Source organism: Aquila chrysaetos, chromosome 14 (assembly GCF_900496995.4).
Source record: "Aquila chrysaetos chrysaetos chromosome 14, bAquChr1.4, whole genome shotgun sequence".
In the NCBI taxonomy this organism is placed as follows: Eukaryota; Metazoa; Chordata; class Aves; order Accipitriformes; family Accipitridae; genus Aquila; species Aquila chrysaetos.
Window position 1 is genome coordinate 4,910,312 of NC_044017.1, and position 27,761 is coordinate 4,938,072.

General features: G+C 36.2%; 1 protein-coding gene across 22 annotated transcripts in view; it reads left to right on the forward strand.

The window, feature by feature from the left end:
• DOCK9 (dedicator of cytokinesis 9) overlaps positions 1 to 27,761 on the forward strand; it is a 137,106-nt gene that overhangs the window by 26,049 nt on the left and 83,296 nt on the right. For 16 of the 22 annotated variants that reach the window (XM_030036643.2, XM_030036662.2, XM_030036655.2 and 13 more), the window contains exons 2-5: positions 12,835 to 12,951; positions 22,177 to 22,266; positions 23,922 to 24,004; positions 25,122 to 25,191. In XM_030036643.2, the coding sequence (XP_029892503.1) occupies positions 12,835 to 12,951; positions 22,177 to 22,266; positions 23,922 to 24,004; positions 25,122 to 25,191 (360 nt within the window). Of the gene's footprint in view, positions 1 to 3,929; positions 4,382 to 12,834; positions 12,952 to 22,176; positions 22,267 to 23,921; positions 24,005 to 25,121; positions 25,192 to 27,761 lie in introns of those variants that run through there. The other 6 variants (XM_030036651.2, XM_030036654.2, XM_030036659.2 and 3 more) reach the window with 2 other exon arrangements.

The following is a 27,761-nucleotide window of genomic DNA, read 5'->3' on the forward strand; positions in this document are numbered from 1 at the left end:
ACAAAGCATCAAAACCCCTCCAGTCATCTAACCTCATTCTTGAAAGTTGTTTTTTGAGAGATGCTGTGAGTTGCCAGGGCATTTAAAGAGCTACAAAGGAGTAGAGAACAGGTGTAGGGTTTTAGTAAATGATGTCAAATCCTTCTGTTTTCACTTATACAGGACATGCAAACCTACAGCAAGATTATTTCTTCCTCCCCTTCTCCCCCTGGTTGCTACAGGTTAAGCAACAATTCTTTTCCTAGAACAGTTAAGAGAGACAAGTTTGGTGGCTGTAATTATAGCCTGTAGATTTAGTGATTGCTGATATTGGCCACTCAACAGGGTTTAGTGATCTTGATGCAGATTATAAGTGGGACTTGGAGCAAAAGAAGTGCCATTAAACCAAAGTACTCAGGTTTTAGCTTGTTCCTACAGCGAGGCTGGGTAGTCATCCTTTCTTCCATCAAAGTTCAGAGGAAATTCTCATATGCTGCCTGTTCCCTTGCTATCACTTACTAATCATTATGTGGTATTATGCATTAGGAAAGCAAGCTCTTGGAGTGAAAAGTGATTTGAAAGAATAAGAGAGTGTATGTAGGGAACTTGTCTTTTGGGCAGCAAATTTGCTGGATGAATCACTGAGGTATGCTGGGAACACTGAGAACTGTTTTGCCTGTGTAATTTTGTAATTACATAGGCAATTCCTTAAGGGTATATGATGCAAGAAGAGAGCCAGCTGTTTGGCCATTGGAAGTAACATGAAAAGTACTGTTGTTAAAAGTACCATAGGAAGTCCTTCAAGCCACTGTGTTTGTAAAAAGATGAAATGCATTGTTTCCATAATAATCTGAGTTATTTTGCACATAGGTCTCTATTTAGCTAGTGATTTCCTGCAATTTGGGGACCTGCCATTTTGGAAATGCAGTCAAATAACTTCTGTGCAGTGACATTCTTTTTGTACGTGCATTGTTTTCCTGGATTCTCTGTTGATCCTTATTCAGGTAACTGCCTGATACAACAAATTGAGTAGTATCTTTTTTCTTCTTCTTTTTTATTGGAGTTAAATGGTTTAAAACTACAGGTCCTGTAACAAGATGATAAATTTGCAGCATGACTTACAGTCCTGTTTTTCATCTTTCACTTTTTGAATTATAATGTGTTATTGGTAAAATTTTTTAATATACCTCTTGATTAAAGTAACACCTCTTCTGACTGTGTGGTGCCTGGATAAGCAGCATCTCATGTTTTTGTGGTGTGGATTTTTTTGTTTGGTTTGGTTTGGGTTTGGTTTTTTCCCCTAAGTATTTTTTTGTGAATTAAATTATTGAGATAATCACTAAGTCCTCAGCAGAAAATAAATGTTGGAAATACACATAAATCTAGCAATTAAGGTCTATTTCATGCAGGATATAGCTCTGGAGGTACTGCTTCACAGTTTTGTTGTTAAATAAAAGAACGTCCTCTAATGTTATATGTGTGTTAATGCAATGCAAGCTAGAAAATACATTAACCATTCAGTAGGAAAAAATAACTTTTGTATCTTTAAATTGATGTTATAAAAATGTTGGCTTTCTTTTTGTTCCTCATCATGTTTTGGGAAGATGGGGAAAGAAAATCACATTTGTACTGAATTAAAGTAATCCAGATGCATTCAGGAGAAGTAGTTGACGAGGATAAAACAATGTTGCAGTTTAAAAGTAGAATCCTCTGTTAAATTAAGGACAAGAAATACTATTTAAAGTGTATAATATTTTTAAGTCTTTATTAGTGTGAGTGTTTGCAAGTGCCTTGTGCATAATAAGGTTGTGCATTTCTGGTTGCAGTTAAGTATAATTGTAGCCCATCTCAATGAAACAAATTCCTGTTTGGCAGCTGCATCCTCAAGTAATGGTATAATTTAGTCTAAGCTGTTCTGTACTTCCGTTTTCTGAAAACAAAAGGGGCTGGTGCAAAATAAAAGTAAAGTGTAACTAAATGTTCTTGAACTATTGTCTACCTTGATTTACACAGGAAGACCTGTTTTTGTAAATTTGACTAAACTGCTAGTTTCCTTCTTAACTCTTAAAGCAGCTTTATAGAGTATTATTTTCTAGAGTTTGGTGCCTATATATTAGAGAGACTGCTTAAAAAGTAAATGCATTGAACTTGTTTTTCCTAGAGAAAAAAGCAGAAGCGTAGTAAATCATCATTGTCTTGACTAGTAGTAAACTTTATTATTTCTTTCAGTTCACTCATTAGAAATGTGCTTTCATTGTGGATGGGATGGGCAAACTGCTGGTTGGACTCAATTTCATGATTGCAATAAGCTGAAATAATATCTTCTGCAGGTGTGAGAGCAGAGAGAAGGGGAAGAGAAAGAGATATTGACAACTTATGTTAGGTCTGAAGTGTAAGAAACCTGTGCCTGAAGTTGTGCCTTCTTAAAAATGCTAGCAGTAAATGAGGATATTTGTGCTTCTCCACAACTTGATCTGCTTTCTGCAGATTAAGGTGACTTTCTCTTCTGTTAGAGAATAGATAAAAAATCATGTCAAGTTAAATTTAGGATGTCAGTTATATTGAGGTGAGATAATTAACTGTCCAAAGAAGTGGAGCAGAGTTGAGAATTGAATGAAGGTGGTGGCTTATTTTCCACAGCTGTCTGGTTGCTCTAGTGCACAAGGAGTCTAAAATAGGGATGTGCTTCTCTGGGGAGTTGAATTTTCTCTCAGATGTATTTTTGCTTGGTAAATACAGCTACTGAGGTTTGTGCACTTGGAAGTTGCAACTCATTAGTGTTAAAAAGAAACAAAGGGAAAACCAAAATACCCTTCTCAAAACTTGGAGAAAACTGCTCATCACAGTTCATTTTTTTTCAGGAGGAATTTAGCGTACAATCATATGCCAAAACTACTGCACAGGGGAGCTCAGTTGGTGAAACCTTCAAAATTACCAAAACTATCAGCTAGGTTGCATGCAAAATTGCTTTGCACTGCACTAAAGAATTGTACAGAAATGATCCCGATAAAAATTGCTGCCTCCTATTTTGCCACTGTGTGTGTATGCTGAACGGTGTCTGTAAGTAGCAGTATAGTAGGAGAGTAGATTGGATTACAAAAGCAGAGTTGAAGCATGACTTGAGTTTATGTGGCAGTTAAGGACAGGAATGGAAGATACTAACCACCGGGCACTGTGTAGCCTTGAATCACAAGGCCAAGAGACACTTCTGAAAACTGTTCACAAGACAAGGGAGACACTCTCCCAGTCTTTTCTACTGTCAGCAAAAAGAAAATGCTATGGAAGCCAAAGGCAGCGAGTGATGGCTGACTTGTCTTCACGGCTGAAGAGCTGAGGTTCTCTCAAGTGACTTCAGTCAAAACGTGTGAAGATTTTGTTGTGTTGTCTTCTCAGTGTTTTTTTGGAGGGTGATCAGTGATGGACATCTACAATGCTGGAGGGTTCTTAAGAGGGAGGAATGAGCTGAGAGCACTAATAACGTGCAAGACAGAAATGAGCTAACTGGCTCGAGTGAGGAAAGAGGCTGAGGGAGACTGGTAGTTTACTTGAAGAGTTAAGTGCTTAGAAGTTGAAGGTATAAAGAGATTATTTTGTAAATTTTATTTTTGAGTTAGTATTTTTGTAGACTATATAAGATTTTTACTGTGAAGGCAATTTGATCTTAAGGTAAATTTTTAATACGGATTTAGCACTAAGATTAAAAAGAGCATCCCCACCCTACTGCCAAAAAAAAGAGCAACGTTATCTGTTTGGGGCATTGGTCCTGGAGAATGTATTTGGTTAGTGGCTGGTTGTTGATAGTACCTGAGTAAGTGATATTAATATAAGGAAGAAAAAAAAAAGTAACACTTAGGGGCTTATACTTCTAAAGAGGCCCAGTTGTTATTAAGTGCCTAATTTTTACAATAAAAACATTTTAAAATATTGAAGCCTTGATTTTGTAAGTGCTGTAAAAGACTTGGACTGTTTTACATGGTCAATTTAGAAATGCATATTCTCTTTTGTGTTTGACTCATAACCTTAAAATGGATCCACCTTTTTTTTCTTTCTCTTTTTTTTTTTTTTTTTTTCCAGAGGAATACAACATGCTTAGGGGCTGGCCTTTGTCTGTCATGCATTCCCACCATGACAGATTTAGCAAACTGCAGCTGAGAAGTTAGACTAGTTTGTGCTTTCTGCTGCTTGTGCCAGGGAAAAAGCTATTGTTTTCACTGAATCACTGGCATGTTGATTACTTTGATGCCAAAAAGCATACGGTTTTGCTGCTGTTTGTATCTTCAATCAAAGAATGCAGGCAAGAACAAACAGAAATCCTAAGAAAGAGCTTATTATAGAGTCTCCGCAGCAGTGCAAGGATGCAGGTCCTTGTGAAGTAGAAGTGGAGAGTCCTGTGGTAGTGCTGGTAAGCATTGTTTAAACAAGCTGTCTCTTCCCTTTAATAATTCCAGTTCTGTCTGCCAGTGAAAAACCGCTTAATCTGATGCTAATGAGAAGTTCCAGCATTCTTACTTGTGAAGAAGGTGTGTTTAAGATTTAGGTTTGATTCTTTGTGTGTTCTCTGTCTTTTTAATTAATTTTTGCTGTTCTGGTTTACTAAATCTTTGGCTCTCTCTGAGTGTGGCTTTGGAGTTTGGTTTTCATACTAGCTGCTTTTCAGTGTCTGTTCTGTCTAGCATAGTTGTACAGCTCTTTGAACCTAGCATGAAAACTACTTGCGCTTTAAAATACATTCTAGCACCTCTGTTTTTTAATTGCCTAGCATATCTTTCAATTAAAATATATTTGAACTCTCTAAAGACTGTGTGTGTAACAGTTAAGTTTTACTTAAATGTGCTAAGAACTGTTGAAATAATTCAGGTGTACTTCTGTTAAGGGATTTATTTTTCAATGCCTTCAATGCACATTATTTAGGAATTTAAAGTTTTAAAGTAGCTTCCAGTGGGGGGAAAAGGGAATATTTCTGTATGTGGGGGAAGAAATCAAATAAGAACTTTTTTATTTTTATTGCTACACACTTAGTTCTGTTGGAATTTTAATAGTACAGCAAGAGAACATAATAAGCAAGCTGTAATGAATCCACCAACTCTCTCCAGCTAGGACAATAAACCTTTTCAAATAACAGAGGAGGATTGTTAAACTAATAACTTACATATCAGTAGAAAGAAGTACTTTGATAGTTCATACTAAAATTCCAAATTTGCTTAGTAATATCTCACACTTAATTGTTGAATTAAAGGATGATGGTCTCTTCTTTATTTGTCTGGCTGTGGTTGAAGTTAGTGGAAGCTCTGATCCTCAAATTATGGTCCCCCCCTTATTTGAGCTTCACACTACACATTTAAGAACTGAACTAAAACATTTTGACTGTCTATATTTAGTAATACACATCTGTAACTTTATGGGAATGGTTACTCTATGTAACTGAAAGCTTAAGTGTGTTAATAAGACAAATTTTCTTTTCCTTTACACTGTTTTCTTTAGTTTCATTCTATTCAGAGCAGTTGTTAGTAAAACATGTTTTTTTTGTATGGGTGTGTTCTGATTTCTGGTCCAGATTTTCATCAGTACAATATGAGCTAATCTCGTGTGTGCTTTCCTGCCTTTGGAATGTTTAACTTTATTTAGAACTGTTTTTATTCCCCCATGAATACTCAGAGAGGATATTAGTGTTTCTGCAGATACTTAGAGTACTGCAGTTGATCAGCAAGCATATGTACTTACTTAAAAAAAAAACCAAACTATAAAACATTACTGTGTTTACTTATAACCATTTATGAAGTACATCCTTATAATTTTCCAGGTACTACTTAATTTAATATTCATGGATTAATATATATCCAGTGGTTGCCCTCCCTTTTTTCATTTTCAGATGAAGTGGGTGCATTCAAAACAAAGGTTGTTATTTCAAGGGAAGAACATTTAGGTTCCGCATAGGTCACATAAAAAAAGTCTTTGCTGTCATTTCAGTTGCTATTTTGGTCTTAATCTGTTACACATATAGACAAGCATATATATGGCATATAATTATAGATGGTATAATATCTCTTTTTGCTTCTGCTTTTGTCTAGTTTATTGAGGAAAACTAGATGAAATGGTGCAAGCACACTTTGCACTAAGTGTAGTGCTTGGCACAAAGCAAAAAGTAGGGCGCTATGTTTCATTTAACACCGACATTTGGGTCCATTTTTATTTTGTTGGGTTGTGATCTTGCAGTAGATTTTTACTGCCACAGTGAAAGCAGGTATTTTCTCACTGGTATAGGGATGCAGTAAGGTAATAAGTAAGATTGATAACATTACTAGTTGACTTAACAAAATGTAAACAGCAGAACTTTGTGTTTTCTGGATTAGAAAACTTAGAATTGTATTAGATAGCAATCCTCAAAAGCATTTGGAACAGGAGGCTTCTGGTTTACTCTAGTAATACTTCTCATTGACTATTGCCTAAAACATTCTTTCAAGTGTGGATGGATTCCTTCTGTATGGGCAATTATGATGTGATTTACCTAGCACTCTAATTTTTTTTAGTGTTCTTTATAAAGATGAGACAGAATCAGCTGTCAGGACTTCAAGGAAGCAACAAATTTTTTGTGATATTCATTTAATTCCTTTAAATGTAGTTCACAGAGTGCTAGAGTATTGAGGGAACTATTATAACTGTAAGCATCCCATGTGATATTGAAACAATGTTATTTGATTGAGCGCTGTGCCTGAATTAACTTTTCTTGGATAGGTGGGTAGGTTCACAAAAGCAGTCATCTGCTCCAGTGCCAGTATGTTAGTACGTGCACTCTCTTGTTTTCCTGCGTTTCCTGTTACCCAAGTTTAGTATTAAATAGTCTTATTTGAATTAGATTGTGTCATAACTTTGCTTTTGAGGTTAACAAGCAAGAAGAGCCCATGGAAAAAGCATTTGGATTTTCCGGGTGGTGCCTCAAAATCTTACTTGGGATGAACCGCTGTTGTGCTAGCTGTTGTAGAAGTTACCAAATTAGTACACGTGCTGTCCAGTTGTGTTTTGATAGTCCGAAGTAGTAACTGCTTATCAAATCAGATGATGTTTCTGAGAAAGTTGGAATTTCTGGAGGCCATTTTTCTGCTTGGAAACACACTGGCAGTATAAAACGTAAGACGCCTGAGCTCCTCTGTACAGGAGAGCATTGCCCAAGTCTGATTCTAGTGTTAGAAGTTTCTGTGCTGATGAGAGAACTTCATAGGACACAGCATGCTTACTTTGCGTCTGAAGGTAAAGCAAATCACAGAGGAGGCTAGAAATTAAACAACTGGAAGTATCCATATTAATAACTTGAGGTAAATACTGGCAATACAGAAGGTCTTATCAAAACATTTGAGCTCTGAAAAGTGTTCTTGTGTTTAAATGGACCTTGACCATCAACGAAACACTTCTCATAAACAAAAGCACAATGTTTTGTAATTTAGACTGTGTTCATTGAGTTTTGGAAACCCTCATTCTCTTCTGTTAGAGCTCCCTGAAGACCTGGGTGAACAATAGAACACAATTTTTCAGGCTTTCAGGTTATACTGGAGAAAAAAGAAGGGAAGTTAATTATTGTTTTTTAAAGAAACACTGTGCAAAAAAGCCTGTATAACTGTCTAGTCTTTGTAGGGCTCTGTCTGTGTAGCCCCAGTAAGCATGTCTGATCTGTTTATGTAAGCATGAGAACCAGTGACTTAATGCATTTCATTCTTTCAAGTCCTAGAGACTTAAAAGTTTTGAATTTGTCAATGAAAGCTTATTGTTGCTAAATATATGTATAGTGATAGTTTTTTACATAAACCTATAGCAGCTTATTCCCTCCCACTGCCCCAAAGTTTAGATCACAAAGTTAACCATACCTAAGAAACAGGATAATGAGTAAAGTAACATTTAAGAATAAGCTCTAGGATATGTATAATTTTTGAATGGATTTTTAAGTTGATTAAAAAATAACCCAACCTGGACAAATTATTTTGTGCTTATTGTGGTTGTGGGACAATAAGATACAGGGAGCTGTTACCCATCTTTAGTACTAAATAGTCTTATTATTTGTCCAAAGTGGCTTGCCTCAGGCCAATGCTGAGAAATATGTTAACACCATATATTAATCAATTTATATGCTGCATTGCCTGCTAGTGCTTCTAGCTCCATTCTACTCTTTTTGGGGACTTGTTAATTTGCAGGTGTATGTGGTAAATATGTTTGTATAAGTTAAATGATGTGTTGTAGCATGAGGCTAACAATACTCAGTGTGCTTAACCTGACCATCATTTGCAAGAAGACAAGAGGAAGATAACATTTGTCTCAATTTAAACATACCAGAAAAAAAATGCACTGTATTATCTTTTTCTGTAATATATATTGTAGGCAATCATTGAACTCCTGACTTAAAATGCCATCACACTGCTTGTCCAAATAAATAAACCATATTCTGGCAGATTAAAATGGTTACCATATGGGTATCATGACTGCTGTTTCAAAATGCTTCTTATTTCTGGTAAGTTTCCATACCTATAATACACTGGCAAAACCAAAGCGGTATGGGAGATACTTTGCTGTTTTATCTTCCTACAAGTAGGGCATTGGCTAGCTTGAGTGCTGGACCCCATGAAGCCCTATGCTCTTAGCATTTTCTTGGATTATGGAAATGAAAATGTTGCTTCTTCCAAATCAATAGAAAAAGTTAAGCCTTGTTTGAAAGACTGACTTTCAGTGCCTGTAAAGTTGCTTTTGCAGTTTTGGCTGGGCTGAGTTTTATCTGTCAGCTAGTCCATAAATCATATTCAACGATACTATACCTACCCAGTATCTTTTCTTTTGCATTACATGAAATAATAGACCGGAAAATATTTTTTTTCTGAAGAAGAGCTTGAGAGAGAATCTGCTTCCTTGTGGTGGTGTAGGTTTGGCTAAATGCCAATGTCAGTGTGCTGTTTATTGTTTTCTTTTTTCATATCTGTTTCAAACTGATAAAACATCCTCTTCCTTTTGAATCTGACAAATGACTAAGAAAGGAATGAGTAACACTTTGGAGAAACCTGAGGAAGCAAATTCTTAATGAAATTTTCCAGAAATGATATTTCTGCAAATCAGGTACTTCACTGATTAAATAGGAAGATGGTGTGCTTTTCTGGTACTACTAACTACTTCTGTGTCCCATTGACTAAGAGGAGAGGTGTATATTCAGGATCTTAACTCCAGAGAGCTTTAGATTCTTTAAAAGCTTCTAATGCAGGACAATTTTTTAATCTTGTGTTTACAGCATGTAAGCAAAGCTCATTTTCTTTTCAGATTCTTTTTCATCAATTTTATGGTTGTGGTGGACCTGTTTTGTGACGATAGGGTAGAGACATGCATTTGCAATGAATTGGATGCTTTGTGAAGCTGCAGTATATGCATCTAGTTTTTGAATTAGCTGTGCTAGAGAAGTAGGTTTTTTTGTGTGTGTGTGTGCATGCCCATGAAATAATTTTAGTTACGTTGGTTTTAAAAGTAATCCTTTTACTCTGTTTTTGCTGGTAAAATGAGAGGACCCAGCGTTAGCTTTCTTCCAGTCTTCACCTATCATCTTCCCAAGAGAATTAACAGGAGGATGGATATAGCTTTTCAGCACCAGAGAGAAATGAATGAAAATGCTGATCTTGTGCAGCATCACATAAAAATCCATTACCCATTTGAAGTGACAGCTTTCCCTTGCTACCAGTTTGTGGAATTGGTGCTGTGATGTATTTGCTTGCTAGTTCAAATAGTAGATGTCCTGATATGTGAACTTTCTGACTATATTGACCGTGTATATGTTTATTCTTTCCTTTAAAAATCTTCTCAAATTGCATTTTAAGTATATTAAAATATGTGGCCTGAATAAATTTTTTTTTTTTTTTTTAAGGACACTTTAGAAATTGTAAGCTGCACTGAAGCTGAGTAGTAGAATTCAAAAATGCTTTTGCAACAGCTTTCAGTAAGGACAGTTTCATGTTCTGTTTAGTAATCTGAAACTCTCCTCCCCCTGAAAGGATCCCATCAGCTCCCATCTATTGGCACAAGTGGCTGTGCAGCCATCTGATCAGCATTTCAGAGAGACAATCTGACTGAAAGCTCACTGATCAGGAGGAACCCTCTAAAGCCAGATCACCACCTAATCTGGCTCAAAAGCTCTGGCTCAGTTGCTGGTACTGGCTGCTGGTAGTGTGAGAAGGCTCAGGAGCGTGCCACAAGAAAGAGTCCTTCTAGTGTCAACCCTCCTTTCAATTCATTTAAGCCAAATGTGAAGTCAAATCTTTAGCAAACAGAAGAGACTGGTTGTACGCACAACTCAAACGGTCTTTCTCCCCAGCTTATTTCTTAGACCCAGTTTAATTTGGAGCATGCATTTTTTTCTCCTAAAGGTCAGTCATCCTGCACCACACTCAAATCAACCTGTCACTGCAGCACATTACATATCATTTCACAAGACAGACTTGTCAGAAGGAATGGTCATGTGGTAAAGGCCAATTTGACCAAATGGAGTGACTCAGCCATAGTACTTACTGTAGGAGTCTCTAAAGCTCGTTTTAACAGAAAAGTATATTGCAGAATTGCTCAAGCTCAGTGATTGACAGGTGGGCATCTTGCTTACCTGGATAGGTAGAGAGAGATCTGTTAACTTTCATTGAAAGTGGGAGAAAGGTGAGCAAAGGGTGTCTTGCTTTCTGAATGATAAGTGTTGTCATGTACTTCATTTACAGAGCAGTAAAATTTGAAGGGCTCTTCATATTCTGTGTTGTCCCTGTCTCATGTGCTTAAGGAAGAAAATTTATGCTGGGCAGTTATTGCCTTGGTGAAGACTTAGAAAGGGTAGGTGAAGTTATTGGAATTTCTTTGGAATCAGGACTGGTTATGACGATCTGACACAGTGGGGCTGCTCAACCTGAAGTTTTGTGAAGGGGTAATGTGGTAGAGCCTGCATCTAGGAAATGGGCCAAATAATTGTGTGAAGAAGGTGCATCTGGCCTTCTGTGTACTAAGGAAACTTCGAGAACACCATTTCAGTAGTTTGGGATTCATTGCAGCAGTCTGAATAATCAAAGGCAAACTTAACAGGAAGTTTTCTTGCAACCAAAATATTTTATATAATTAGTACATTCGAGAAAATGTAAGCTTTTCTTATGTTGTCTTTAAGTGCTTCTCTTAAGCTTTTCTGAGCTAAATGGTCCAGCCACTTCAGCTACAGATAGGTGCATGAACATAAACTTAAGCCTTTTCTGATGGACACTGGTGTTAGTTCTTGGCTTTGTGATAAGTCATGTTCATGAACAAGAGAAGAGATGTGGCAGCAGCTGTGGTTCAGGTGCTAAGCCCTCAAAATGTCCTGGGGTACAATATACAATGAACTGAACAGCTGTTCTCCATCTCCTTTAAGGAGAAAGATGGCAAGCTCAACACAGTCATTTTCCACTGCAGCTCCTAGCTGTATTGGTCTGTGTTGAGCATATTGTTATATAGCTTATGAACTTTTAGTAAATCCTTCCAGTGTGATTGTAAATGGTAGCTATTTTTGTTGACAAAGGTACATTTCATTCATCATTTTTTGGTAGATTTATTTTCCAGATTTTGCTTTTTTGGCCTTTTCAGCTGTTTTGCTCTGTTATGTTCTTCCATATTTCCTAACAGTAAAACTATGAGGGAATCTCAAGTAACTTTTGAGTAGCTTGTGAACTAAGCCTGAAAGCTTTGGGAACTTTCTCTGACTAAAGCTTTCGTAATTTCTTGAAAAACAAATTTATTTGATTGACTTTTGGATGAAGAAAACACCTGTAATGTTTCTCAGGAATATTAATACTAATGATTAATAGCAGTTACTGCTAGACATAAAGATATTTCTTCTGTGTAGTACAGCTGGAATCTGAAAGTTTATTAACATAAGTTATGCAAAAATATATATAAATCTCATCTTGTCTGATTACCTATAATGATGGCATAAGATGGCCTTGCTGCTATTCTTGTTTAATATACCCTACTTTGAAATTAGTACCACTGATCTTAAGAAAGTATCAACTGGAAAGTCTCTTGTAATTGCCACTTGTTAAAGAAAAAAAAAGGTAAATTTATGGCTGGTATTGTGATGCACAATTTCAGCTGCAGAAAGTGCAGCTTTGCATTAGTTTGCACACTCCAAGGCAGTGCTGCCTCACTGAGAGCTCTTCCTAAACCTGCTTTGCCATCTGACCACTTAACAGAATGCTTGGCAGGGTGAAGGTTTTTCTCTGTCTGATTGCACACAGCCAGCTGTAATGCCTTGACAGCGGTATAGGGTTTAAATGTTGAATCAGTGCAACTGAAGAAAGCTACTTATGCAATTAAGAGGAAGCAAATGGCCTATGGGAATTTTGAAAAAACTATAGAGAAGGAGGAATCTCAATTAGCCTACCCCTACTGCAGCTTACTACTGAATTAAAACAAAGCTCAATCTTAGCTTTGAATTAAGATTATTTTAATCCCTGATAAACCCAGATCAGAGCTTTCTGGGCTGTATCAAGCAAAGGTAACCACCAACGTAAGAGACTAGTAATTTATTTATAATTTTTTTGTAATGAAAATATGTACATGATTATTCTGATAAGCTCTGGCTTAATGTGTTTTGTGAAATAGTTCTGTTTCTTCCTTTTGAGGCAAATAGCATGCTTGTGTCTGTAATGATCAGTTGCATTTATCCATACAATATAGTGTGACATAGTCTGCATTTTGAATACTCTTAAGTTTTTGATGTAGATGAAATCTCATTCTGCCAACTTTTTAAAAACTAACTTCTTAAAGTGGTCAATGATTGTTAAGTTTTCCTCAATATACCTGAATTAATTTTCCTTTTTTTTTTTTCACTAGGCAAAACCAAAGCTCATAGAACCAATAGACTATGAAAATGTCATCGTTCAGAGGAAAACGCAGATTTTGAATGATGCTTTACGCGAGATGCTACTGTTCCCTTATGATGACTTCCAGGTAATTTAATCCCACTCACCCCCACCCTGTGGTTTTTTTTTTTTTTTTTTTAAGTCAGACAGATTTTTAGCACTAGTAGTCATGAGATGATAACTTCCCATTTCTTTGTTTTTTAACTCTCACAAAAAAAAAAAAAATCTTTGCCATGAGTCCCTTTACACTGCTCAATTTATTCTGTCAGGTTGCAGAAGAAATAGCACAATTTCTTCATCTGTTCAGGTTATAAGGTCTACTTCTGCAACTCAGCAATTTTACTGCCTTTTGAAGTTAGGTGATCAGTCATTTTTAGATGTTTCCCCCCTTTCTGACATAGGAAATCATGTGATGTTTGTTCAAAAAAAGCATCTGATTTTTGTAATGCTTTAATTCTTAAATTGGTGACTTCCCCCCGCCACCCCCACCCCTTCTTAACAGTGAAGGGCATGAATCTGTCCAAATGAAAGTTGTTATTCTCCGCTGTGTGCTACCAGCCAAAATTGTGTTTTGTGCATAACAGGGCTCTGACTTACTCTGTTTTTAATATAGTCTGTGTGCTTCATCTTCACTGATTCTTACATGAATAACTTTACTTGTAGCCTTCCCACTCTGAGCTAAAAAATTTTGGTGTTGGCAAGCTACAGGTATTTAGACAGTAGTTAGGGCTTCATGAGTTCTCAGCCACACGTGGAAGTTTGAAGGACTGCGGATAAGCTTCTTACAAAAGGAAGTTGCGCTGCTTATGAACATTGTCTAATGATACTAGTGTTCAAACACTAGGTCACTCATGATGATGCCCCACACTAGGTACTGGCTTTGGGACTGAAGAGCGTGAGTAGGCTATACCACCCAGATCTCCTTCTACAGTGTGGCTATTCAGTATCACAGATCAAGAGGAATCAAGGCTACTTTTGCTAAGCATACTCTTATCTAATTGACCGGTTCACTTACTGGGTGTCATTCTGGTGAACAGCTCTGAATTATCAATGGAGAAGAAACAAAGCTATCAAGAATATCCTCAGGCTTTTTGTTTGAACAGTCAGTGGGATGTCTGAAGTGTTTAACTGCTGTTTCAGGTGGCCTTTTCTGCAAGCCTTAACCTCAGGCCTATAGTGAGTGAAGCTAGTCCATAGCGCTCAGTCTGATCCTTTAAAGAGAATGGCTGAATTCTGTTCACAAACTGTAATGCCTTTTGTCATCCTTTGTTTGGATTCTATGGTCAGATTTTTGAGGCAGTCACTGAAGTGTGTTACATCAGAGGTTCTCCTTCAGGTAGTCGCAATTCTGGAATATAGTTAGATTTCCTGTTTCTTTGTACTTCAGCAGTGTAATATCTGAATAAATTTTCAGGATTTTTTATGTATAGTCTTTGGCAGAGTCTCATTTTATACTTGATTTATATGAAGACTGGTTTGTACTATCAAACTTTATTGTTATGCTATCAAACTTTTATTTCCTTCTAAGATTTATTGGCACAAACTTACTCCAAATATTTTTATTGTACACATGACTCTCCAATACTACTTTGAGCTATCTAGCTTGTTTTCAACAGCACAATGTGTTTAAATCTGTCATTCAGCATATTAAGAAAATATTACAGAGTCAGAGAACAGAAATCCCTTATGTGCTTAGTTATTTTGCAAGTTAAACCTTTAAAACCTGTGCAGTTTTCCATAATCATATTTACAGTTTTGAAACCATTAGTCTTGATATGGTTGCCAGTATAATTTGAATAATTTAAATAATGGCATATTTTCTGTATTTGCCATTCTGCTTCACTTTTTTTTTTTTTTTTTTTTTTTTAATTCCTTTTTCCTAATTTGTTGTGGTCACACAATGTCTGGGCAGCTCTTGGTAAGCCTCTGCTCAAATGTTTGATACTGCCCTTGTCCCCCACAAGATGAATTTAAAATAGTACGCTAGAGTATTTTGAACTACCTGTATACACACTTAGAACAGTTTATAGGTGGAAGCCCCTACCATTGTCTAAAAACCTGTTCAAACCATTTCCTCTTAGAGCATTTTTTATTTTTACAAAGTTTTTCCTTGCGGTTCGGTTAAACTGATTACAATCTAAAAAACACTTGCCTGAAAAGGAAGCCAAGCCCTGTTAATTTATAAAGACATTAAGGCTATTTTGTTACCAGCATAGCCCTAAAACTAGCACTTAAAATGGCACTCACTGAAAAGACTTACTTTTCAGCACTAGATATCATTTCTACAATTTTTGGTAGATTACTACTACGTAGTTTCAAAAAGCCAGATTGATACCACTATTGAATTTGTGCTAAAGTTGAAATTACTTTGGGAGAAATTGGAGACAAATGTTTGTGCTTAATTTGGATAACTTTTTTTTAGGTAATGCAGTTAGAAAACTGAAATGTAATTTAATAGGTGTGGTTTTCATATAATTAATAACAATACTTGCAGGAATTCAGAGGCAAGATTTTTGTAACAAATGTTTTAATGTCTTGCTCTGTAGTCATGGTCAGTGCCACATTCAGTTTGTAATTCTTACCACCTCAGAGAAGCTAGATATTAAAGGAGAACTGATATGAATTCTTAGTCCATATCAGAAAAGAAAGCTTGCACAGCAGCTGGTTTCCTTAGACCACATATAGCTTGCTTTTCTTTCTTTCTCCTGATGAGTTATTTGCTTAGTGAGGGAAAGGGGAAAAAAAACCAGTCAGTCACCTTTTTCTGTTCAGCTGTGACTGTTCTCCAGACATGCTGTCAGAAGTAGTTCTAAGCTCAAACCACTACCAAAGAAATACTTGAGCAAGGATGGAGCAGAAAATCCTCTGCTCTGGGAAAACTCATAAAGATTGAAGGATTGTTCCTCACCCAACTGATCTAGATACATGAACCTTTCCAGATTTCCACTTAACTGCATTTGCCATTGTCTTAAAGTTGGTTAGCTGAGGTTATGAATCCTGTTTTCTCTTTTATATATGCTTGGTAGCAGCTCGTTTACCTTTCAGAAAAGCATGATTTTTGTCCTGCTCCATGCTGATCTTCAAATCCAAATAAGTAGGCTTGTAATTTTTCTCTTTCTTTTGAGTTTCTACATTTTCCTTGATGCTATTGTATCCAAATAATAGCAAGCTTTGCTTTTCTGTAGTTTCCAGAAGAGCTCTTTATCAGCAACTTTCTCCCACATATTGGGTCATTTTTCAATTTACCATTTCAAGACTGTTTCCGTTGCTTTTCACAAGCTCAAGTTCTGAGTTTTCTGCACTGAATTCACTAATCAGGTTATTCCCTAACTTGTTCTCATCAAATTTATAGGGGCAGTCATGTTGTGTTTGGAGATCCTTTTTACTGTTAACATCGCTGAGTTTGCTTTCATTCTTAGTAATTGGGCTGCCTAAACGTTCAGTACCTTTGTGCTTTGTAGTCATTTCTAGCTGCTTTTTTGTCATCATTTTGTTTTCACTATGGTCCTCTGTCATGGTTTAACCCCAGCCAGCAACTAAGCACCATGTAGCTGCTCGCTCACTCCCCCCCCCACCCAGTGGGATGGGATAGAGAATTGGGCGGGGGTGAAGCAAAACTCGTGGGTTGAGATAAGAACACCTTAATAGGACAGAAAGGAAGAAACTAACAATAGCAATAATAACGATAATAAAATGACAATAATATTAGTAAAAGGATTGGAATATATGAAACAAGTGATGCATAATGCAGTTGCTCACCACTTGCTGACCAATGCCCAGTTAGTTCCTGAGCAGCAATCCCCCCCCAGCCAAGTCCCCCCAGTTTATATACTGGGCATGACATCCCATGGAATGGAATACCCCTTCAGCCAGTTTGGGTCAGCTGTCCTGGCTGTGTCCCCTCCCAACTTCTTGTGCCCCTCCAGCCTTCTTGCTGGCTGGGCACGAGAAGCTGAAAAATCCTTGGCTTAGTTGTTGCTAAAGTAGTGTTTATACTAAAAACATCAGTGTGTTATCAACATTCTTCTCATACTAAATCCAAAACATAACACTATACCAGCTACTAGAAAGAAAATTAACTCTATCCCAGCTGAAATCAGGACATCCCCATGTAACGTGTTTGTTTAATTAAGGTGAGAGCACCATTTTCCCACCGCCCATTGGAACATCTTCTATTGACGTTCTTGCTACTCTCAATTACAATGCTGTCAGTCGTTCAAAGCTATGCCTCTTCTAGACTCTTGCTGAGAAGAGTCTCTTCTTATATAACCATAAATGACTATATCCATTGGGTACTCTTATATCCAATTTTGTGGCTCTTCATGGCTTTTTATAATTATTTCAAGTCATGTGAATTTCAGTAATTTACTCAATAATGAAATGGCTTCATAACTAAATAGCATTAGTTTAAAACAGACCACCTTCATGGATCACATTCAAATCATATGCTCAGTGACTGCAAAATTGGTGATGTTTACATTAACTGCATAGTAGGTAAATTATTAAAAGGAACCTTAACCCAAAACTACACTAGTGATTACTTTGCAATAAGACATCTTGTATCTAAATGCTTTTGTTTCAAAATACCTAACTTCTGAGTACTACCTCCATTCTTATAGGAAATATTTGTCCCAATACAGGATAGGTTTACTTGTAGCAAATACAATGTAGGTACATTCCTACCCAAATTAAATATACCATTACAAAGTTATGCCACTGTTATTTTGAAGGCATTTTGCTGCTCAGCTCAGACATTGTTTCACCTTTGTTACTTTTGGTTTTGAGCCATATGGATTTAGCACACTTAAAGCTCTTGATTTTTAGTTAATGCAAGTTAAGCACCTCTGAAAATAAAAGTTATGTCAACTTTGCAGAAATAAAAGTAAACCCAGGTCGTTCTACAAGAAAGCACATCTTGAGTAGAAGGAACAAGCAAAAAAAAATGTTTGAGTAATGTCCTCATTTTAGAGAGCACGAAGTAAACTGGTCAAAATATAGTAACTTAATGTTCAAAGAAATTTCACTATGAATCTTTTATTTTAAATCTATTTTGTGTTTTTCCTTGAGTCTTTAGCCAACTATTCATAATCAAGGCTTCAATTTAGTTTGGAAATTACCTTATAATACAGCTTCTGACACTTCTCATACAACTGATAAAGTCTCTTCTGGCACATAGCAGTTTTAAGGGCATGATCTAACATACAGCATGCTGTCTTTTCCATTGACTCTTTTGAAACAGTTTCTGTCACTGTTTCTTGAGCACTTGCCTCTGTGTAACATCATCTAAAGTAAGGATGGCCTGGGTATGTGACTGCTGAACAGTTACCCTGTGCTTCCATTTTTGCTGCATTTTGCACAGTCCCTATTTTACCAGTAAGATACAGGAGTTTATTAATAACCTCCATTGGTTATATATATATATTTTTTTTTATATATGTATGTATAAACAAAAACACTTGTACACTGTTGTGGCCTTTTTACTAAATTCCTTTCCCAATATTTTGAATACTCAACTGCTAGTAACTATAATTTCAAGCATCCTAAAGGGATGTGGAGGGCAAAGTGGTTTGGGGGGAAAATTTTACTAGCTCATATTCAAGAGCCAACACTGGAAAGAGCTTATGAAGAGGAAAAAATAATTTTTAAAACAGGCATTGGCAGTGAGTATGTGGTGTCAGCAGCAATATTTTGTACTTCCTCTGTTCACTGTAGCTGCTGAAGCTTGTATAGAATAAGATCGCTGTCACTAGGTGGACATTGTCAAATTTACAGAGCAGGAAGAGAACCTTATCAGATGACAGAAACTGCTTGAACACCTCCAAAGTGGAGAGAAAGATATAAAATACCCATGTTAAAAACAAAGGAGGGAGAAAGGCAAAAGCTAAGGAATAACAAACCAAAATGGACATGTCTGAAGACAGGTCAAATGGATTTGAGGAATGTTGTGTGTTGGCTGGCTTCTGTCTCTCACCTACATCTACTATAGTCCTTTCCTCTAAAATCTGCATGTGGACCTGTTGTTCAGTGTAGAATTGCTGAGGAAGATACCTTCCTACACTACACAAAACACTGGAAATTTAAGATCTGCCATTATTTTTTGCTGTAGAAATGTAGGTGTTGGCACGTTATTTCCCCAAATGAAGCGAATAATTTTGAGAACTACTTCTTCGTGTGTGATTTGGTTTGGGGTTTATTTTTTTTAAAATTTTATTAAGTATTTTGTATATGAAAAATTTACATATGCTTATTTTTCATCCTGATAGAACTAAAGACTGATTTTGTTGATTCATACTTTGCAGCATTGGCTTTCGTATAAACTGTGACCTGGAAAAAGGCCCACCATAGCTACACATTTAAGCATTTGTTTTAAATACTTAAGTATGCATTGTGCTAAGACACCCCACTACAAAATACTTGTCTGACTTTTGGCAGCTCTTTAGTGCCACCTACAAGCATGTTTGTCTTAAGAAGAACCCTGGCATCTTGCTATTACTTTGCCCTAAAGCATGGGGAAGGGGGACTAAGATGACTCAGAAAATTGCATGCCAGGTTTTAACATCAGTAAAATATATATATATTTTTTTTTTTTTTTTTTTAACTTCAGAAACAGAGCCATTTGCTAAAACTGTCAAGAACATGAAAACACCTTCTAGCCTGAGATAAGTAAAATGGGAAATCTAACTTCAGATTGGTTATACATGCCCAAGTCCTAAATAATGCTAAGTCTCGCTAGCAAGCACAACCTTGTGGCAGAAAGAGTTTGGAAATCTTAAATTATATCTGTTGCAGTGTGCACCGATTGTGAACAGATTCACTATCTGTATTCCATCAGGTTTTGAGTAGCAAGTACTCCTTGGCTGTGAGACTTGGTGAAATGTCCTTTCTGCTGTGGCCTTCTCTGAAACCTCAGCACATAGCGCTACTATCCTAAATCCTTGGGACTCACTCAGAAAGTAGTATCAGTACCAGAGTCTCTTAATTGTGTGCCTCAGTAGTGCATGTGAAACCTGGCTAGTGTTAAAAGTGATCTTCATTAGTTTGACAGCACAGTAATTGAAAGGGTTGTGTTTTTTTTTTTTTACCTTCTTTGAGAGCATGAGACAAATGCTCTGTAGTTCCTGATGCTGCCATAAATCAAATGGTAACTCAAACCCAGAGACTTGAAACATTTCACTTCTATGGAACAGTTCAACCAATGTAGATGTGATGAAAGTTTGTAGAGAAGACAATCCTTTTTTTCCTAATTTTTCTTTTGGAATATAACGTATGTGTGTGTGCATGGTTGCATTTTAAAATATTGTTGTGCTGTTGCTTTCGTAATTATTTTTAGGAATTTGCTCTAAATCAAAATATCTCAGTCATTGCATTTCCTGGCTCTCTGATCAACTACTGCAGCTGATGAATAAGCTGAGAAAGAGGCAGTGTGCATTAAGACAATTACTAATATGGACAAAATCGACAATTCAAATTCTTCTGTTTTGTCACTGATCTTGCTACAGTACTAAGATAAAAATCTTTTTACGTGTGAAAGACTAGAAAAAACCCTTACTATTGTATTGATAATTGTGTAGCAGCAGAAGTTCTAGAAGTATGTACCACTAGTTCAATTTTATCGAGTTCCACTATAGTGGTAGGACTTGATTCATGAGTTTGTGGCTTTCCCATGAAAAGTGCCTGGAAAGATGCCACCCTAGTCTCTACGTTTTTTTTAAAACTAATAATAATTTTTTAAAAAGCATAGTCTACCTGTATGCTTATAGAAAATATATCACATATATTATTTATTTACCATATAAACTATAAATAATGTCCTATCACATATCAGACTATTTCAGGCTGAGAAGAGGATCCAGACATTCTGGCTTCTAACTCTTATAAGGTAGTTTAATAATCTTAATAATCTTTCTTCCTGTAGCTTGTGAAAACAAATACTTTAAACTCAGTATGGTTTGAAACAAGTAATATGTTTCTAGAATTCAGAAAACTTCTATTCTTAAATGCTGCGTGCATATGAATGAGTATCTTCTTGCAGGTTGGCGGTGTTTTGGTTTTTTTTAAAACTGTGTATTGCAAGACTTATTGGTCCCATGAAATATTTTTGGTTTGTGGTTTTTGCTTTTAATACCTCCCCACCGCTTCTACTGAAGCAGTTAGCATTGTCACTTTTCAGCAGAGGTCTAGACTAGATGAATGATTTGACCATGAGTATGCGATAATTTTTTTTTTTTCTTTAAATCTTTACTGTACTTGAATATTCTAACTTCAAATACCACCCCACCATCCCCCACCACCCCCCCTCCCCAGATAATGGGATGAGGCTTTGGTAATGACAGAAATAATCACCTTATGGATCAAACTCAACAGAAATATGTTAAGATAATGTACTTGTGCACCCTTTCTTTTTTATTGTTAATATGTGTAGTTTTTTCTGTTCACGTTTTTCTCTGATCCTTCCTGGTGCTGCAATATGCAGAGTATAGCAAACACGTGAGGGATCACAACCCCCTTCAAGGTCCAGGCTATCCAGACTCTCTTATCCATCTCTGATGACCTAAGCTGTGAGATTCCTTTCCACATGGCGCAAAATAATTTCTATTGCTGTGTAGTTATTTTCATTTGTGGTCCAGAAGATTTTGTAAAGTTTTCATCTTTTACACTTACAAATTTAAAGTACCCTAAGGCTTACTTTAGCGCTGGTCTGAGAAGCAGAATTTCATGGTCACAGAGAGATTTCCTGCTCTCTGGCAGCATTTCTATGCCTCTCCGAACTCTGGCATAGGATAGGAATAAGTTCTGACTTGATTGGCTGAAGTGTATACTTCAGTGATCCAGGCCTTCTTTCTAAACCTTCAGTTTAATAGTGCAAGTCTCATTTTTTTGCCAGCTGAGATCTGCAGTTGAACTACTCTTCTTATTCTGGTGTGGGTTTGTTACTTTTCTTGAGTAATAGATTTTATATGTAGTAATAACACTACCTTAATATCTGTCTTCAGATTATTGGAGTTCCATTGTCATGGTGGAATTATTTTTACTAGAATTTTCTTGCCCATGTTAACAAAATAGAGGAAAATACTTTTCTATGGCATCTATTTCTTACTGATTCCAATCTTGCCCTTGCTGTGAAAGAAGGAACACGTTGCTCATCTTTGAATGAGAGCAAATTCTCATTAATTGCCTATTCTGAAACAGCTTGTTCACACAATGTTTTCTGCTGAGCTTCTGTCTTAGTTACAGTGATATAACTGAGTCTTCCAATAATGTGTCATCTTTCCTTTAATTGCAAGTTTCATTAATTGTTTTTGTTGTTTATCAGACAGCATTATTGAAGCGGCAGAGTCGATACATTCATTCAACAGTTCCTGAAAATGCAGAGAAGGAAGCTCAAAGCTTGTTTGTAACTGAGGTAATATTGGAATTGTGTGTGGGTGTGTGTATTAACAATATATCTGAATTGGTTTTCTTCTGCTTCATTTACCATTTAAAAAACAGGGAAAAAAGCCCTGGAAAAAAAAATTAAATATTTATTGCCATTTACTTGTCAATGATTTCAAGGGAAAATTTCCAGGAAAACCTAGTATTTTTTCCATTGGTGGCTGGAAAAGAAGGATTACAGGATAGCTTTGAATTATTTTGTTTGTGTAATTGGCTTTTGCAGATTCTTCTCCCCCACCTTCTCTACACTTTTGGCTTTCCCAGATGAACATGGGTGATTTCCATACATAATATTGGGAGCAATAGTAAATCTGGAATGAATCACTGTGGCTTGTTTTTCCCGATCAAGTGTTTCACACCAGTTGTTCTTAGTTAGTTCATAATAATCTTGTACAGTTTTCTGGAACAGAGGTATTCATAACTGTAACACTTGCAGAGGCCAAAATTCATTATGACTGCATAGTTTCTATATTATCTGTAGAAGAAACATCCTCAGACTTAAAAACTGCTTGCTTACATTGGCATTCCCTTGGTTCTGACTGTGATGTTGCGTTTCATTTAGTGTCTTGTTGAAGCCTTTTAGGAATGAAAGGTTTAAAATTTTTGTCGTCTTTATATTATCTAGTGGTTTTCTGCTGATATACTTCAAGCTGATATTTTAACATCTGAAACAAGTAAATGTCTGTTGTAATTCCAACAAAACTGAAGGAGCTCCAAATAGCTGAATCTACCTCAAACCTCAAAGTATTTTCTCCACAGTGATACATACCCTTAATACCTAACCTAAACAGCTCTAAGATAAATTTGAAGAAGGTAGACAAGGAGGGAGGAGTGTTATAGGTAGTTCACGAAGTTTAATGAGTTTCTGCAGAAACAATTGCTTGGCAAGTATTAACTTTGTATTTTGAAATACAAAGAAAATATTTTTGAATTATTAGATGCTATGTTTGTGCACATGTAAGTATATTCATGTAACATATGAAATTTTGTACCATATGGTTTCTGGCAACAGATTTTGTCAGTTTTGTATTACTTTGGTTAAAGCCAAGATAAATCAGTACTTTTATGTTGTAGCGACATGGGTAGAGTAAAAGAGTGTTTCCTATGATCTAGTCCAGAGCTTAATGACATAATTGCTTTTCAACAGCTGGAAGCACGTAGTTTAAATTTAAATATTAATTTGATTGCACAAGAAGTATGAGGAAAAGATGGTTTTAGTTCGTCTGTATCTGTACGTGCGAAATTGAATAATCTGTTTTAATAATGCATCTGTATTTTAATGCTGGGTTTTCTAAAAGCTCAGTCACGTTTTCAGCTGTAGCGAAATGCTGCTTTAACTTTTCAGACAACTGAAGATGGTTAATCCAGATGCTGAGTGTATTCACCATTTTCTGATAGATGTCTAGCAGGTGATAACATCCTATTGAAACATTACTCGTTGCAAAAAGCTGTATTTCACTAGACGGTATTGCAAAAGAAGGGAAAGTATGGAATTTTCAGAGATGGACATGTAACCATAGTAGTGCATAAACAGCCATATCTTAAGAGGGTTTTTTGTGTGTGTGTCTAGGGAACGCTGTTAATCCTCTTCCAATTAATATTGATATTTAGTTTTCATTAAAACAGTGCATCAAAACCTACAATTCAGACTGGCATGTGGTTAACTATAGATATGAAGATTACTCAGGAGAGTTTCGACAGCTTCCAAAGTAAGTATGTTATCTAGTGGTCTAATAAAGATACTGAATTTGTGAAGAAACTCTAACTGTATTTAATATTAATGTATTTATTACAGAAATGTATTAATACATGTAATATGTAACTTGAAATATGCTATATCAGTGTTTAATAGAGATGGTAAGGATTTCTTGGATGGCATTTATATTGATGAACTTGAAGGCGTAAAATCTTGTTAAACCATTTTCTGGAAAGATACCATAATAGCGCTGCCTTATGAATAGGCAGGTCAAAACAAGAAATTGTATCATTGACAATGTGAATGTAAGCATTGTAACTAAAACAGGCTAATGTTTGGATTAAACTAAAATGGTGATATCCTGTTTTTGTAGCTTCAAAGGCAGCTTTTGGAACTCTCTTCAGTAACTTAGGGAATAGAACCTAACCGAGATGGTTAGAGCAAGTGTTCGAACTAATGCAGACTTTCACAGGATGATTCAAAGCAAAAGCCTAATCCACATCTATTACAGACTTTCTAAACCATCTGCTAGAGAAATCTTTTCCAACTTTTTCAAAATCTTGTAGGGATTGTGTAGAGATTAGACCCTCAGCTTCAAATATCTGAGAGTGGCTGAATACTCTGAATCCCACAACTGTAGATCTATGTCTTCCCTACCTACTCTCCTGCATCTTTCAGTTATGAAATAGCTTGCTTTCCTTGTGGAAAGTTCTGATAGACTCACAGGTTTTGTAAAAGTCAATAGCTGGCTTTTACTTGCCCTGAATAGAAGCCATGCTAGTCAGTACAAATTTAAATGAAGATATAGTCCTAAAAGGACCCAATGGTTACAGGTATGAATTCTTGCTCCTAAGATATTACGAGTGCAGTGAATTAGAAGGCATTTGGTTCTCTCCAGGTACACACATAAGGACAGTGACAAGCAGAACAAAAGAAACACTGTGGCCAGATGTGCAAATTAGGAAAATTGCTTGCTAAGAAATACATTTAATGAAAAATACATGCTTTTACTCAGTTATTCTTGTGCTTTTTCCTCTTCAGTTAGGAAAATAACATCTTTATTTTTGCAGCTATGAAATATGTAACTAATCACAAAATTTCTAGTATTTTAGAAGCTTTTTCTTTCATAGTAAAGGGACAAAATCGGAGAAGCTTCCAGTTCATTTATATGAAGTGGATGAAGAAGCAGATAAAGATGAGGTGAGATAATAGTAATTCCTTACTTCCTATTGCTTTCGGTAAAGAATGTTGGCTAAGGAGAGGTTACAAGTTGGATTAACTGTTGATGTTGGTAAATGAAAACAGAGATTAGCTTGAACAGCCTGATTGGAAAAAAAATGTAGTTATTTTACATATCTCCTTTCAGATAGCCTTACACTCCTGAGATCTGTCATGTGAGTAGAACAAGTTTTGGCAGATGGTGAAATTGAAGTTTTAATACTTGGTGACGTATAATCCTTCAGCTTTCATAAAATCTGTCTTGTCTTATACTGTTTCTGTATAGACGGGCATATAAAGAGAAATATTTCATGTAGCTTAATCACGAAGTCGAGTAAAATCATAGGTGAATCTGTTCCAGTATGACACTATACACACTGAAGCATGCATGACAGTGTAGCATACAGTGTGACTTAAAATTAGTTTGTCACAAATTTCAGTATAGGATAAGACCTGGAGATCCATCATGGAAACAAAAGGTAAAAATATTGACTAAAACTCTAAGGTTTTTCCTTTTTTTTGTCATTGGCTTGGGGAAACCTGAGATAGCTATAGCCTCAAGCAGTCTTCAACTATGTTTCAAACGTCAAAGACTTTTTTCAATAACTGCTTCTGTTATTTGTGTGATATATTTAATTTTTACCACACCCTGTTTCAAAACACAGTGTTTAAATGCCAGTGTTTTCTTTTCTTACGAGTACTTGAACTCTTTCATCACAGAAAAGAATTAATATTTTTCTTTGTGGTTTTTACCTTTTGACAATTACTTTGCTTCCAAATTCCTTTTATTCAGAACTGCTGCATATGAAGTAAAAGTAGTTTTTCACAAGCTTTCCTGGATTAAATGTGAAAAAAATAGTCCAGGGAGTGGATCTCAGTAGGTAGATTCTGAACAGAGAGTCTCAGGGTGCTGGTTCTCCAGTGCTGCTATTAATGTGCACTGTGATATTTGTCCAAATATAATTTCATGCATCTGTATCCAAATCTTCCTATTTGTAAGATGGGAATAATTATGTTTTCTATTATACGGATGTTAAAAAGACTTGGCATTATTTACTGTGATAATATTTCTGACAACAGAAGCAAGTTAAACGTGAAAAAAATTAAATGGAGATATAATTGACTGTGATTGTTACTAGGAAAAATACTTGCAGCTAGAGTTAGTTAAACACTGAAAAAATATGGCTTGCCTATTAGCAGGTGGTATGTTTTCTACTAGGAAGTGGAAGGGGGGGAGGACTCCCTGTTTCCTTCCGCCCAGCTTCCTGTTACAGCACGCAGGAATGTCATATCTCTTTCAGAGTTAGAATCACTGGAGAAGAGGTCTGTTACTCTTTGTTGAGGAACTTAAAATATAAACACAAGAAAAAAGCATGGTAGGAAGAAAATGGAGCTTAATGGGGATAGGGTTGGGGGGACCATAAATTCTTTCCTCAAGGGAAGAACTAATGCAAGAGTTTTTTCTTTCAGACATTAGCATCTTTGCATGCCAAAAAACATATATGGAAGTCTTAGATTAAAAGTTATTTGGTGGTCTTTGTTTTGCTTATGTTTTTGTTTTTAAGAAAGCTGATTTATTAAGGGACTGATAGAAAACAAAAAGCTGCAAGTCATTAAAAATTGGAGAAAAAAAACAGATAAAGATTAGTTTAATCTTGCACTGTTAAAACGGAGAGAATTGCCTTTTCAAAACTAATTTGGGCTATCAGGCCATCAGGTTGGTGTTTGTAAATGGAATTTTTAAATCAGCCTGGGGTATGGGATCAAGATAAGGAATTGTTTTTGTTGAAACAGTTGCTGTTGAAGTAAATTTTGGAGCTGAGTTTGTGGGAAAGATCATTAAAAAAAGTGAAGCACAGTGTGCAGCAGTAATAATAAAAGTGAGGAAATTAACATACCGGTTGGAAACAGGAAGTATGTTTTCAGTGTAAAAGTTGTGTGTTAAAGACTGGGTTCTGGGTTCCTTTGTATTAACAGGTGGTGGGCTGGAAAGGTTCAGTAGCTTTTTGGCTCTGTAAGCAGGAATTCTACCTGACAGAAAGAAATGGTGTAACTAGAGGCCCAAATGACAGTTTTATTGTTAGGAAACATGCAGTTCAACACAGTTGGGGAACAGCGCACCTCAGACTTTGAATTGGAAAAAGAGTCTTAATAGAGCTAAATCTTAATTTTTGTTAACACAGGTAATGAAGGAATTCATGTCATGTCAGGTGATCCTATGTATGGTTTGTGAAATTACAGAAAAGCATTGGTGGTTTTGTGCCAAGTTTTGACAGTAACTCATCTACTTGTCGTCTTATACTTGTAAAGGTGGTTTTAAACCATCCTTTCCTTGGGGATAACTCCCACCAGTGGAGGTGGAGAATCATAGTTGGAAACCCAGTGTTTTAAATTGTTGTCTCTGTATCTTGATTGTTGTTCAAGAAAAAATGTTGTCTAGGTAATAGAACAGGGGTGGGGGCTAATGACTTGAAAATACGAAAGAAGTAGACTGTATTGCTTGGACAGTGAGACTCATTGGGGCATATGAAAATCATCCTTACAGGGTCTAA